This window comes from Zophobas morio, unplaced genomic scaffold (genome assembly GCF_036711695.1).
Source record: "Zophobas morio isolate AGI-343-1 ecotype UQ-CSIRO unplaced genomic scaffold, CSIRO_AGI_Zmor_V1 ptg000023l, whole genome shotgun sequence".
Classification (NCBI taxonomy): Eukaryota; Metazoa; Arthropoda; class Insecta; order Coleoptera; family Tenebrionidae; genus Zophobas; species Zophobas morio.
In genome coordinates this window covers 2,626,809-2,643,080 of record NW_026972128.1, presented here as the reverse complement: position 1 = coordinate 2,643,080, position 16,272 = coordinate 2,626,809, and the positions used below count along the sequence as shown (strand labels likewise).

The following is a 16,272-nucleotide window of genomic DNA, read 5'->3' as shown; positions in this document are numbered from 1 at the left end:
ATCATAACTCGAGTTTTTTAACAAGTGGCAAACGAAAAGTTTCTAAGCAATCTCCAAAATGATTTGTAATGTTAAGATTAAAATATTACACGGACAAGATCGTTGGAATAAATTTGACTGTCGACTTCCCTTTTTTCGTACTTTTTCTTTATCATTCACACCGGCGAAACTCTTGAAAAATGACATAATACAATTTTCTTAGAGTCAAAAGTTTTTGTTGCCACGAACGTTTCTAACATAAATAGAGAATCGTATTGTATTTATTTGCATGCACAATGTTGAGAGCTTAAAACGAAAAAGCAAAAAGACGTACAGCTGTGGTATAAATTTATTAACATTATTATTAAATATTGGTGATTTAATGTAATCTTAGTTACTCATTATTAAATAAAATGTATTTTACTAATTTACTTCTTATTTTCGCCTGTTTTGAAGCAAAATTTACCAGTTTTGCTTCGTGTTGCAAGCGGACTTTTAAATTAATAATTTTAAATTTGCGCTATTGCCTTCATCAATTGTATTTTGTGATTACAGTGATTTTCTCAGTGATTATCTAGTAATCCCTGAGAAATGCACTGATTGTTCATGTCGGGATTATTAAAAATCTTTGTAATATTTTTGCGAAACAAAAGAATTATTAGATCTTTCTTTGCATGCAATACATACTCTGTAACCCATTTTTAGAAATTCTATGCAGTTTAAACTTATAACCGTAATATAAATCTTATAACCTAAGAAATCTCTTAGAACAAACTAACAAGCACACAAACACCGGCCATTGTATGAATTAAGAACCGACTTGCGCTAGCAGAATTTAAGGGTTTACTGCGCAAAATCGTAAATTGCTAGGTTTAAACAAAGACCTAGAAAATCATACTCCTGCGTTCCCATGCTGTAAAAGAAGATGGAAAGCAAAACGCATAGTGTACATGTTGGCCAAGAACGTATGTTCGCTTTTGCATAGGATCACCGTATCTAGGTTACTAAGAAATCTCTGGTAAAAACTTAATAAACAACAAATGAAGAAGTATGTTATTTTTTAAAATTTATATAACATTTATTGCTGTAAAAGTTGGAGATGACGTTATATGATGGGGAGGATGATTACAAATGTTGGTCAGCGTTTTATCAACCGGAAACGAGAGACCTATGTTTTCGTATTATAGGAGTCATGAAACGTTGAGAAGCCATAAAAGTAGCCAGTCGCCCGATGAACCTGATTACAATACTTCCTTAGCTTGCGCTCGAGACATAAATAAAATAAACAATAACATTTGGATTTAATAGCTTTTGATATCTGGTATACCTAAACAGTGAGTGAATTTTATGCGGCTATTATTACCATTACATATAACCATCCACTTAAATAAATTGGTAAAAAAATTTACCCATAAATAAGTTATTGTAAAGTTATTTTTATTTACACGCGTATAATTGCACAACAATAATTGTTAGACAAATAGAATGATAAAGAAAGGCAATATGTCATATTAAAAAACAAATTACTCGTTTCGATGTAAGGTACCTTATATAAGTTAACAACATCATCTATTTAGTTATTATAGGTAAAATTCTAATACGGAATTTATTCTTGAAGTAAGTCGTAAATTGTAAATAGCTATAAATTCGGAAATAATTCTTTTTAAAAGATATAAGTCAAAAATGTATTAGGCATGATTGTCAAAAAACATTCCAATTCTGTTTCAAATTTGCAAGCATTTTATGCCAAAAGCTGATTTTTGTAAACGTTCCAGTAATAAATTCCGAAGCAAAATCCACCTAAACAGATTTTGCTTCGAAATTTTAATTTTCATATTACTTTTACAACATTTTAATTTAAAAAATTAAAAATGTATCTATTATTTGTGATTATTGATGTAGAAATATCGTTTCTAGAAATAAGAATACTATAAAAAATTGTGAACTCTTTGACTGGTATGCAGCGTTATAAACCTTGTTCACTAAAACTTTAGAGAAAATAAGTTCAATCATTTCCGAGAAATCATTAAATAAAAATGTTACTGTTAAGTAAAAAATTAAATTATTTGTTTAACGAGCAACAAATCTATTTAAAATTTAAATTTGTAAAATTTCGAATCTAATATGTAATTTGAAAATATTTGTAACATCTATAACAGAAAAAGAGTTGCACAAATTACAGTTGCTTTTTTTTAATTTCAGATTCATCAAAATTGTTAAGTCTCTTTTTTATTTATTTCACATTATTCTTATTGTTCTGCGCGTGAAGTTGAATACGATTTCTTTCCCAACCCCAAACCTAACGCTGAAAAGCAAAACAGCAAGGAAGTACGTAAAAACGGATAACGGTACTGTATCGATTTCTGCTTGGACATGCGGCAAATCAGCACTGAATCTAAACTATGTTTCGCTTCGCCCAAGTGCGACATGCGGCAAATCTGCACCACACAGTAGAGTCGAAAATCCCTCGGACGCGATCTGGATATGCGGCAAACCAGTTCTAAGGTGACGAAATGAGTTTACAAATTTGTTTATTTGACTAAGTAGAAAATATTTAAGTAATCTTGCATTATTTATATTTTGGAGCGTTTTGTGTTTGCCTCATCAACTTTTCAAGTCATGAGCCGCCCCTCCGTTGTACTATTGGTTATTAATTGTGTATACCCTAAAATTAACACAAATATAAATTAAAATGGGAAATTCTATACCGCAGCGCTTCGAAAAATGCTTATTGATTTTGAATTGTCTAACTCTAAGGTTGGTTGTTTAATATAAATCCGATAATTGGCAGGTACACTTCAAAATCAAACACGAACCAACAATTACTGGGGTTATTAATTTAGTGATTCATAAAAGCTATTTACAGAGGAAGTACTCCCACAGAGTTAGGAATTGCTATTAAAAATATTAATTATTATTGTTTTTAGTGGGTTTGGTATTATCGGAGTTATTGTTTTATGAGTGAATTCGGGCAACTGATGATGTAGTAAAACAAATATTGAATACATTTTTTTTTGACGAAACATGTTTTACAAGTATGCGTAGGTATTTTCTCGTTATTTTTATTTTACCGGTCCTAATAACAGAATTATGAAATGTTTGGTGTTAAAACCACACCCCAATTGGAGATCGGTATTGCGTCCGGGTTTTCTCCCACCGCTCGTGCTCTCTCCCCGCTATCGCTTGACTCTGGCCGTTGTACTCCCTGTACCGCGCCCAACCGTAACCGTTCCCGGTACCACCGCTTGCTCTCCCTTAATCGTAGTTGCAACTCGGCCCTGTCACCTTGTTGTCCCTCCGTTAGGGCCGAAATCCGCTGAACCCGGCCGGATAAGTGCCACAAAAGCGCCTCGACACGGTTAATCAAGTCGTTCGTTAACCTGGCTTCCCGGAGTAATTGCCTCAATCGGTGCTCCTTGAGGCTACACGTCTGCAACTCTCTACCACATTCACGCTGCCCACATTCCTCCAACTCTACCCCTTGTCTCTCTACAATCATCCGCTCCCTCAGGAACTCACACAACTCGTCCGTCGAGTCTAGATCGCTCGCTATTGCCCCCCTGAGCTGTAGCTCATAAATAATCTCGTCCCTCTCCAGGTATTCCACCATTACGCTATCATTATCCATCTTACCAACAACACAATTTTTTTTCCAACCTCAGCCAAGTTTTCGCCTCTCCTTCTCTCCCCGATAGTCGCCCTGGTTCCTCAATCTATTACGTCGCTCCTACCTCTCAGGTCTCTCCAGCTCCCGCCTCGTCTTCACCGCTAGAGATCGATCCTCACGTTCCAGATTTCCCCTCCATACTATAACCACAAGTACAACAACAGATACCCGATCCTATCTCCTCCAGCTCCACGTTAGGTCGGATTTTCCTAGATCCCGGTTGAGCCCCCAAAATGTTACGACACCCTTTGTGCCGACCGACCTATGCGCTGGTGGAGATGGGGTATACAAAAAAGACGGTAACTTACTTAAATCTAATGAAACAGGAAATACACTGGACGCGACACAGCGCCCTTCAAATCACAGATTAATTACCAAACTACACCTTAGGACCTTAGCTTAACATGTACACAGTGGGTCGCACACAGCGCCCTTTCCGATACGAATTACCACCATACAGGTTGCTTCCTCCCTCCTTTGTAGGCTAGTCCTGCGGGAGGATTCGTGGGGGGGAAAAATCTGGCACGGCGGTTTCTCTTGTTTTCGTGACGCCCCTTTGTCGGCTCAGTGGGACGAGTCGGGAGGTTTGGAGGCCTGAGGAATTCTTACGGTCTCCCCAATGGGGTTTTTCGTTCTTCTTCCAAAAGAAATTAGTAACACGCCACGTCGAGGAGGAAAAAAAGTTGTAGAAAAAAACAGAAAAGAAACCGAAAACTTGGCTGTCTCTGTGCAAAGGAAAACCTGGTTTATACGGGATCTCGCAAGGGTGACTTACTTACGGTTCTATCGCTCACTCACTCGCACCCCCTGTGTAACTTTTCCGGGCTGTCGCTCCCCCAAAAGTTACAACCCCTTATTTTGTGCGTCCGCTGCCGACCGTTACTCGATTTCTGTTTTAACACGATCCCGTCGGACGAGTTGCGGAAATTCCCGATTAGGCGACCAATCGCGCTTTCCCTGCTCAAAACGCCACTCGTTCACCGCAGTCTCTCACTTGCGCCTGACTCGCTGTTATCTAGGCAACCCCTTATTTTCGAACCGTAACAGTACATATTATTTTTGTTTTTTTAAATACTTTGCCCACTTGTCCTTTTTTAGCTAGATTTCTCCTTTTGTTTCTTCATCCCACTGCGTGATTTATTTATCATTTTTGTCAACAGTGTTATTCCACCAATTTTCTGTCCCCTTTTTAGTATTTCTTTTTGGAATAGAATTTGTAAGACTTCTTATGTATATCTTTCTAATTTTATTTTATTGTTTTCTAAAAGATAATTTCGTATATCTTTCTGTAATCTATTTTTTGAGCTTATCTTTATTACATAATGATCTAAAATACGTAGTTCATCTCTTCTTCCAAAGTTAGCGTATTCTCTTACAATTTTCAGGTTATCGTGAATTTTAAGTGCCATCTGATATTTTTCAGAATCCAGTTTTTGAGACACAAAAATAAAGGTCTATTCGATCAAAAACGATTTCGCCACTCGTTTTGTCTCTTCAGGTTTTAAACCTCACTTTAGTAATTTGCATTTGTCTGAAACAACTATATTCTCATGACTGTGTTAGCTAGTATTAAAAATATAAATTTTCCAAAGTATGTTTTTTTAATAAAACGCTGAAATCTTGTTCCCATAATGTGTGCTACAATTTTCCTGGCCTAGCAGACACGTGTTATAAGCTCGAGGAACTCATTTCGAATAAAAATGCTCCATTAATCGCTGACAATACCAAGAATCGGAACGATCAAACGATTGTATGAAGATAATTATTATAACAAAACTTGATAACTCTTATATAAGTCATTATTTATCAGACAATGAAATAAATTGCTTTCAAGTCTATACAGACTTGGAAGAAATTGGTTCCACGAACAATACGCCCGTAAATTATTTGTTTCAGCAAACCCTCTTCTGCTGATAAACTATTTACTCAATGAAACGAGGTCATGATACAAGCAGGTCTCCAGTTTACTTTACAATTATCAAAATACCCGACTTCTGTGCAGGAAAATCACTCGAAAATTTTAACCAGCATAGTCTGCTTGACATTTCCGGGAAGAGTAAATACGTGAAAATAAGAGATTTTTTGCTTTTAATGAACTTTATGTATTTTTTAACGATGGAACTTGGTGAGAAAGAGATGTTTTAGAGAGGACGTAAAAGGGTTAAAAGGCTCCAAGCAACAACATTTGAACAGTCAGACTGGGTAAGAATATGCGCAGGGTAGCTTAAATACAAAATATTCCAGCTACCACAGAACACATAAAAAAAAACAAAGGCTATAAAGTACGACGTACTCTAGGCCAGAATTCTTCTAACAGACGTTTCCTTCTGCAGCGCAATTATCTACTTTTACCCAAAAGCAGGATTTGCGCTCCTGCAGCGACCCCTATTATTATGAAAATATTTTCCCCCGAAAAATATGGCCTTCGATTTTGTTGTCGAGAGCCTGATCCCGGCAAGATTGACCCCAACAAACCTAAATCAATCATGTACAAAAGCACGTCGAACGATTTCTACATAGTTCCCAACTCGGCGGGTGGCTGGGATTCCTCCCCTTCTTGGAACGCCTGTAACATTATCCACGTCGTCAAAGATATCTGATTACCTACGATATACTCCCTGCCGTTAATTTACTCACCCTCTAGGTTAGGTCCTCCTTAGTTGCTATTCCGCACACTGCTTTTTGCTGTGATATGCATTAAGCGAAATTAATTTCAGTTGACATGTTCCGATTGTATCGTACTTTGTTGTCATGTTATCAGAATATTAAATCCATTTGTTACGTTTCTTGTGAATTAATCAAATGTGTTTATTAAATGGTAGGGTAGTCTTGCTCTCACACTCTACATAATTACCTTGAAACGGAGCGAATTAGCCGGGGAATTCTTTGCTTGTTTTCAATGCTGGGCTTTTCTAGCAAGAGACAATGGCGTTTTGTTTTATTTTCTCTTTCGGGGTTTGCTTGTTTGAGCTGGAGGTCAACGGGGGTGGGTGTAAATATTTGCTGTGAGAATTGGGAGAGGCACGAGCTGATTGATTCTGTATTTGTAGTGATAGGTTTTTACTATTTCATTACGTATGATAAATACGATCTTTTCCAACGAATAGTCATTCGTTCCTGTTTAATTCGTTTCGTTGCAATTTGTTGCTCTGCTCGTTAAAGTTAATTAAATTAGTTCTAGTATAACAACATATATTAATTATTTACTGAAGCTTAGTAATTTAATTTTATTGGGTACGTATTAATTAACACGCATTTTGTTCACTCGAGTTGTTTTTGTGATTATAGTGTTACATAATATGTTCACATTTGTATTTGGTTTTGGTATTATAAACGCTCATCGAATTATTCTGGGAATTAATTTTGGATAATTATTTCAAACAAATTATACAGTTTTGACAATAGTGAAACCCGACAAGCTTAAAAACTAACTATTCGTACAATAATTAACTTAATTATAACTTGTTCAAATTATCTTGAAAAAAATTATTTCAAAAAATCCGTATGTCAAAACAGACAACATTACACGCTGGTTCGGCAATTATTATTATAGTAGAAGGTTAGATGTACTTACCGTTCGTAATATTTTCTATATTATGATATTAAATGAAATGTTTGTTTTTTCAGAATCCCACGGAACATCTCCAGAAGGTAAGTTTAATGGTATAGGAAAATATAAAATATGGATTCTATATTTGCGGCGTCTTATGGCAAATTTTGAGAACACAGTGTGTTCACTTTGTAGATTTTTTTCGCTAAAATCTAATCTCTATAATACAAATATTCTGAAATTCATACTATTTCATTCTCAGTTTGGAAAGATCATTCATGCTGCAAGTCTCATATTCTTTTAATCCCAACACTTGAAAACCTCTTGCTGTTTTATTCCGATGATGGCAGCTGTTTCAAAACTAGTTAGGTATATTTGCTTAGACATAATTTTTAATATTTTGACAACAATTTGAATAAAACTATTTACGTACTATGCTCTGTTGTTGGTGACAAATTTATTTATTTTTATTTTTAGTTTTAAGTTTGTTTCACACAAAACATAACTTCTTTCGCTTTTACACGTCAAATTTTTTTGCAACAGTCTTCTTCAATTTCACACTTTGTCTTCTCACAATTTCAGTCGAAATTGTTTTTTCGGCACTTGGTTTCGGTAATGTTTAATATTTCCTTGAAACGAAACAACTTTAGTGTATTAGTCCACGAAAGTTCTGTGTATACTACTTTTAAAAACAGTCGTTTATTAATTATATCAGACTTTTCTTATGGATTGGAGAACCTAATTACATGTGATGTAGTTAAGTAAACTAAACCTAACCTCCTGAGTTTCTACAATCAAGGCAGATCAGACCAGGTCACATTTTCATAATCTTTTGAGTCTGTAAGGTCAGGTGAAGTCAGAACAGGTCAGACCAAGTCAGGTCAGGTTTATAACTCTCTGAGTTTCCAAGATCATCAGGTTAGGGAGGACAGGTGAAGTTTTTATGACCCCCAAAGTTTCTAAGATCGAGTGAGGTTTTCATATTCTCTCTTTAAATTTCTAAAACAAAGTTAGGTAGTCAGGTCACATCAGGTTAGGTCAGGTCATCTTCTCATGTCCCTTTCCCTTATTACTTTTGTTTTAGGAATTACGTTCGTGGCTAAACTGTTTTTTAATCTGCACTCATGTTTGTGCCAATTTCTTTTCTTTCACTTTTGTTGCAGTTTATCGATCTCCCTACCTTTTTTTGGTACTTCAACTTTTCCAATTCTTTCTTCTGAGGTATTTTTCCTTTGGTGCTTCCTCGTCTTTCAAACGCTTAAAACGTGTTCTTAGTGTTACTCATGAAACTGCGTTCTTTATTCCACACTTCTATTGTCTTGTTCCTCTTTTTTGTATTTCTTCATCTATAGTAACAGCTGCAATTACATCCTGTGACGAAATTTTTCGCTGAGGACATTCACTTATAGCTCGTAGAAACATCTTACACCATTTTTCCAAAATTTTTAAATGTCCTGTAACCACACCCGGAAATTCTAAATAAATCGAATTTAAGTTTATCGTTAACAAACAGTAGGCGTAATGAACTATGAAATAATGAAGCTACACCACTGCTGTAGGTATGAAATATATATCAAAGACCCCAATAGTTTTCCTTGAGGCGCACCATATAAGTTAGTGTGGATTGTGAACATTTTGATGAAATTTACACTACATTCAACATTGGAACAATTCATGTATTGTATGTTTGTGTTTCAAAAACTGAATTGACGCTTTTTACTTGTCATTTCTACACATATATATATAGATATAACACATGTGTATTTGTGATAATTGTCTTTCGCTTTAGGCCTAACGTCTTCATTGTCTTCACATGGTTCAGTAGATTCTAGTTAGCTATTAATTACTGCTGTCTATCATTCTGTTCATCATTCATATTGTCGTTATTGAAGACGTATATCCATTTTCGTCCATCTCTTATAAAAAATGTGTCTCTTTTCACATTTATTTATGATTTATAAGTTGTCAAGTTGAACTGGTGTCCATTTTTGAAGATTAAGAAATAAAAAATTCAAAGTCCATCAGACGAAATAAAACTGTTTTTCCGTGCCCTACTGGTTTTGATATCTTATTACTTATCAGGTTTCATCATTAGGAAAAGAAACCTACTAAACTGGAATTGACAAAGTACCCCCTTTAAATAAGTAAATGACCCTGAGAAAGCAAATCTGCAAGAGAAATGAAAAAGTAAATACTATTGTTCCTTTGTTTACATTTGGTTATTTCTTTGATTTTCTTCAAAAACTAAAAGTAAATATAATACTTCTACTTATTTTAAGGAACTTGAAGTATCATAAAAGCGTCTTGTTTTTCGCTAGAAAATATTTCTTTGGTAAATTATCTTCAGAATGAGGTGCAAATTATCATTATTATTAATGACAAATAAAGGGCTGAGGACAAGCCCTGTTATGCCCATAGAACTGTATATTGCACAGTATTTTAACAAATTATAAGGAACAGATTTCGATTTAAAAATATTAACATTAGGACTTTGGACGACTTCCTCCAGTAGCTTGTTACAAGTGTCGAACACTCTATTATTTAGGAAATGTTGCCTTACAGTTGTGTGAAAGTTCTCTTTTTCCAGTTTGAAGCTATGACTTCTAGTTCTGGAACATGAGCATAAGGTGAATAAATTCTGCATCAATGGATTCTCGAGCCTTAACGATTTGAAGGTGAAAATTACATCTCCTCTAATTCTTCTGTCTTTCAATGTGGGTCGCAACATTATGATAAAACGCTCAGAATAAAACAGTTTGAATGGGTAATTACCATATAAAAGACAAGTCATTCTTTGTTGTACTGACTCCAAACGATTTTGATCTCCAATTAGCACAGGGCATCAAACGGTATTTGCAAACTTCAGTACTGGTCATACCAAATTTTTATACAACTTTAACGTGATACTTACACTCGATCTTATCAAAGTTCTTTGTAGTAAGTACCCTAGGTTTTTTAATGACACTCACGATGTGATTACTTCATGTTAATTCTGAGTTTACTATTACATCTATATCCAATTGCGTATTAGTACTGGTTAATACATATGTAGACGTTTTGAAAAATTCATAGTAGTAAACAACTAGACGATAGTAAAATAACCAAAAACAAGGAATCGATGCACGAAAAGATAAAAAGAACGCAGGCCAAAAATTAAAGGAATCATGAGAGATGGGAGAAGAATAACATATTAGATAAGAAACGTAGATGTAGAGGTGTAAATGTAAGGCAAACAGGAATGGTAGTGGGAATCTTGCAGGATAATTAAACAATAACCTTTTGTAATTTTTTTAATGTAGCGTTTCCATATTAAAATAAAATACTCCTATATGGGTATATTAATAAACCGCATATACGAGAGATGTATAGTATTTTATAGTTTTAAAACAGGATCTTCTTAGCAAAGTTCTGAGATGAGGCCATCCAAATTTTGGTGAAAATTGATAGACCACTTTCGATTAGCAGTTTATCAAGCTGATGGCGCTAAATTTTTTAGCACTTTCTAAAACATTTACCGAGTGAACTCTCCTAACTTTAACTTCCTAAATACAATTCTCAGATTTACGTAGATTTCAACACAACACGCATATTCTATAAGAGAGAGCTCTATCGGAAGGTTGTTCAATAATTGATGGCCTAAATGACTCTAACAAGTCGATAACTTTTATTGTATACATATGTAGTTTCTTCATTCTACATTCTAACCAGACGTACTAGAGACAGAGTGATAACAGACTAGAATTCCACTAGAAAATATAATTATGAACCTTCCCGTCAAAAGAAAAACTACAGAAAATTTAAATAGCATGACCCGGTAATGAACACCATAATTAAGGGAAATGATTGGAAATGCAGGTAGAACCAATAACAGATTTCAGGCGGATTTTACTAGAAATAATTGCATTTTTCGCTAGGACAGAAATTTATCTGCACAGAATAATATAAAAAATAGATTATCAGTTGGGTAAGTTTTAATACCAAAAGCATCAATTCTGGATGATGGATTACCAAGAATTATGAAGTGTAAAGTTATAGAGAGCTTAATTAGGTTTTAGCTAAAACTGACATATCTCTCTAGATCTAGGTGGTTTCCTGTAACGAACGTACCAACTGTGGCCCTGAAACTTTCCACCTTTTTCAAAAACGAAACTTTCAATCAATTCCATCTCTAAAACAATTCCGATGAAAACCTGCATCGACCTGTGCGAAGTTTTTTCATAAATCACCATCCGTGGTCTTGCAGAGCTAGAAAACTAGCGCAATTCATTAAATTTAGCAAATCCCGAGCTGGCGTGTGAATAAAGTGGGTGGTGTATTAATAGGGCCGCGTCCCAGCTAATGAATGGCGTTATTCTACCAAACTTTATTATACCTGACCGACGGGATTATTTACTACAATACATAGAGCCGAAACTTAAGCTCAGCAATTTATCAGAACGATACACAAAATAAGCACGTTGCGCTAGATTTATATTGTGAAACGTCAGCTTGCGATAATTACCATGTTGTATTCGCCACAAATCTACCTTAAACATTGGGTCAATGTGACTGAATGGCCGACGGAAGATACCAAGCATGGCGGATTTATGGCCGTATATCCTTCCTTCGGAATGATATCGCGTGCAGAATCGCATTATTCGCTATTTGCAGTGTGTGTTTACACGAGTGTCAGATAGTGCGTAATCAACTGACAGACTAATTGTGCAGCCCCTCCCCTGCGAGGGGGTGAGAGGCCGCCATGAAAGGAAGCCCATAAGTTGTATTTGCTCAAATTATAGCCAGCATTTGCTCGGGCGAGGTCGGCCCGGATAAATCGCACTCGTAAATCTCGCACTTTTTTAATGGGAACCTCATTCTTACATTCTAATCAAGGCAATGATACGCCCAGAAGAAACTTACTCGGGGAAAAGTTTCGGCGGGTATTGATGAAGGGGAACGCTGCGAGGAGGAGTCATTTTTGAACGCATTGTTATCTGAAACCCTACGAGGGTTACGCAATTAGAAATGGCAGAAGGTACGTAAGGACCATTTATACACCAATAAGGGGGTTAATCATCGATGCCTTATTATTGGTAGTCAGTTATTCTTATCGACGGACTAATCATCATGACGCAATAGTTATTCTTATTACATTCGGAGCAAATGTGTATATCTATGTTCAGTTATTTAAATCTTTGTATTTAAAACACGTAACCTCAAGCCTGGACATAAAACACTTTATTTCATGGAGTAAGAAATAAATTTTCGAGAGTAAATACGTAATTTAATGGAAGTGCTCAAAAAATCCTACTGATTACATACAACGCTGAAATTTGGAGTTTATGTCAACTGTGCTGCGGATAGCAAGTTACAGTAAAGACAAATATTTGAAGTAAAGAGCAGGTCACAGGTCTAGACTTTCGCATTCATCAAAATACAACAGCACTATGTAACAATATTTGAAACACTATTATTGGTGTTTATAATTAAAGGTTAGATCTTTTACACACAAAATACTAAACTGTTAGAATAACTAGAGTACGAGAAGAGAGATCTTCCGTTTCTGTCTGTGTGTCGTCTGTCAATTTTTATTAGACAGGTAATCTCCGAAATTAATAGATCGATTGTTCTCCAATTTTGTATGCATATTAGGAATATTATGTAGATTGTAAAACGCTAACTAAAATTTAGCTAAACATCCTCGCCAAGTATTTGATGACGTCACCTCTATAAATACTACATTAAAATGGTTTAAATATTTTACAGTGATAAACTCCTACACTTGTGGTGTACGAATTCGCTTTGAGTTTTTCCGTTTGATATCCAAATTTTCGCAAAAAATCTAAGTTTTATTATTACACTTTATATTAGTATAAGCGGCGGTAGAATTATATCTGCGTAGCAGTGTTGACTTCGTCTTCGCCTTCAGACCTGAAAAGTCTCTCGTTCAAAGCTAACTACGTGGCTTCATTTTTTATCTTAAATTGTGACTTTTATTATCTATGTCTTTTTATTCATTAAATCAAGAATGGTTCACCTTTCATTGTTTTATTATTAGTACGTCCTGGACGTGTAGGAATTGACATACGTGTCCTTGCTGAAATAATATTGGTCAGGACATTTTCAAATGAGAAAACTCGCTATAAATACAGGCATGACCCTGCTCTTTACCAATGGATTCATGTTGTTGAACAGGGCCTATGAGGCAGGGGAGGCAAATCTCAGCAATGAATTTGGCTCCATTAGAATTTTTATTATTTCTGAGCAATACATTTCCGGCCAATATTTTTTTTAACGTTTTAAAAATAAACGTGAAAAATTATTGTTATTCTTATCTTAGTAGGTGGGTATTTGCTGTTCCCATAAATAAACAATGCGGTTCAACACACCACATAAAGAAAGACTGGAATCTTACCTCTGCAGTGTACGCAAAACTGATGAATGATGATGTTTAACATATGGGCTGTTTGTAATGCATCCATAAGTGGTACGTGTTGAACAAAAATAAAATTAAGGCTAGCCCCATTTTCTGATAATGTATTTTATGTTTTACAAAGTAAGTTCGAATTTAGAAGCAATGACCATAATGTAAACAAAATTTACGGAAAACTCGACATTGATATTTTACCGTCCAAACATTGTAAAGGAAGTGAAATGAATGATAAACAATAGAAACTGAAGCAAATCTTTTCACAAATTATTGATATTATATGTAATTTATAATTAATCAAACTCAAAGTAGAGTTTCTGGCATCGAAAAATTACACACTTTTGACTTGCTTAATGTTAAAAATTAAATTTCCATGTGAAGTCCTAAAAACGCAAGCATCTTGTGCTCTACGTTATCAACTTGTCAACTCGAGAACCGCCTCTATCCATTTCCTAAAGACAAGTGCACTTGAACATATAAACAAGTGTGTTTTCGTAACATAATGGGTTCGAATCATAAACAGTGGCGGAATGTGGGTGATTAAAATATGATACTAATTCTAAAAAATATATAGATAGTGTCATTAAAAAAAAGTTTGATGTCGTCGACAAACACACAAAAATTTATATTTGAAAAACATTTAATAATAATAACGATAATACTAGCATAAATAATAACAATCATTACTTAATCTTAGTCACGATAATGATCGAAGTCTTGCCGGTAATTTTCGCGTCAGTGGTCAGTTTTAGAACAATAATAAACTTTATTAAAACGCATAAAGGCAAACTCAATTATAAATTGCACGAACTAAAACTATTGCTCCCAAAAAGGTTGGTCCTAGGCATAGCCGATTTTCAGGACCACCTGTATATACACGACAACACGACATGATCCAAAACAGCAGTAAATTGTGATGTAATAAAATATTACTCATATTTCCTATGATTTTTGAACGTCTAAAATTAAACTAAATAGAATTTTATTAAAGGAACTTACATTAACTAATTCAAAACAATTATATAACATAATAATATCCTTGTTTATAAGCAGTGTATTCGAAATATCCTTCAAATTTGATGGTTGTGTGAGGGACTACAGAAAACGTATTTATTTATATGACATAAATTTAGGCTGTGCTCATTTTTTTATGTAAATAGTTATGTAATATAGGTGGGTTGGAGATTAGTTTTTTTTAATGTTAAACAGGATACTCGCATATCCCCAATCTTTAGAAATTTGTTATTATTAAAGTACGGAGTTACATGTGATCTATGAGGTACCTATCTTAAAAGCAAAATTTAAGCAAAAGTTTTGCAGCATTTGTAATTTTCCTATCGATTTTGAGTTTAGAAAATTAAACTTAGAACTTGTGAGTGACAAATTTGTCATTTAACTGTATTTGGTAGGACATCTTTGAACTTAAGTATATAAGGATTTCAGCTTAAAGTAGCTAGAGCTAACAAGTGCATCCCGATTTATTTCCACATTAATACATTATACACTAATTCATTTTTTAATTTGCTCACCACTGAACTGATGATAAGTCCGTGATCCGTGCAGCTTCACAGGCTTCTAAACGTTCTCGTTCAAATCTAGGATGGTTTGTTTTACCAGGACGGCAGCGAATTGATATTTGAGTGTCGTCAGCATATTGATGAAACTTGCAGTCCCTATCCATGACTCATCGAATCCAGTTGTATACATAGGTACAAAATCGGGTCCAGAATGCTCCCCTGTGGTACACCGTGGGAAATTTCAAGTTCTTTATATTTTCTATTTTCCAGCTTAACCTGCTGAGATCTTTTAATTCAGAAAGTTTTTTTTGCGTTTGCCACTTTAGATAATGGGGTCACTACTGCAGTTTTCCATTTTTCAGGAAATGTTTTTGTTTCTAGTGAGTAATTAATAATATGTGTGAGTACATGTTTACAGCATGAATAAATCAACTTTAGCATGTTAAAATTTATATTATCTATGTCTGTTGCATTTGATTTGATAGAGGAAAAAGCTTTATCAATTTCATGTTCTTCTTCCAAGGTTATCGGAGTTCTAACACTGGAACGAAGATTGTTTTCGTAGAAATTCAGAGAATGTCTTGACTAACTGCTGTATTTTGAATGCTTTTAAGTAAATAGTTATTAGTTTCATTTACATCACTTATTTGCTCGTTGATAGTTTTGTAATCACTGGCATGGACATGCCATGCTCTAAAGTCCTTCCAAAATCCAGTTGGATTATATCGATTGATTTCAATTTTGTTCTTAAAGTAAACCGTTTTTTCATTTTCCGTTGACACTCATAATTGATAAATAATTTCTTGTATTTTTATAATATCGCAGAACCGGTTGCTTATTGGTTCTTTTGTATTTCCGATAAGCTTTCTTCTTTATTTTAATGAGTGTCTTAAAATTTTGGGTAATGGAAGGTGCGATTTTATGATGTGGGTTTATTGTTTCAGTAGGAGCATGGATATCAAACAACAGAGTAATAGCGCCGCACAAGTATCTTAATTTGTCGTCGATGTCGTTGTATTGAATTATAAATAACCAGTCTATTTTCTGACCGTGTTTCCTAAATTCATTACCGTCCAAAAATCTGAAGGATCGCATTTTGATTTTTTTTCGGGTTTTAAGACATCAAAATCGAGTTGACATTGGGTCAGCA

At 34.7% G+C, this 16,272-nt stretch overlaps 2 protein-coding genes across 5 annotated transcripts in view; both read left to right on the top strand.

Moving 5' to 3' along the window:
• LOC135134349 (uncharacterized) overlaps positions 1–2,370 on the top strand; it is a 129,774-nt gene extending 127,404 nt beyond the window's left edge. Inside the window, exon 2 of the mRNA XM_064062998.1 lies at positions 2,249–2,370. The gene's annotated coding sequence lies outside the window, so the exon portion shown is untranslated. The remainder of the gene's footprint in view (positions 1–2,248) is intronic.
• The window catches only part of LOC135134348 (hemicentin-1), a 718,216-nt gene that overhangs the window by 115,005 nt on the left and 586,939 nt on the right, over positions 1–16,272 (top strand). For all 4 annotated transcript variants that reach the window (XM_064062996.1, XM_064062995.1, XM_064062994.1 and 1 more), the window contains one exon: positions 7,274–7,297. In XM_064062996.1, the coding sequence (XP_063919066.1) occupies positions 7,274–7,297 (24 nt within the window). The remainder of the gene's footprint in view (positions 1–7,273; positions 7,298–16,272) is intronic.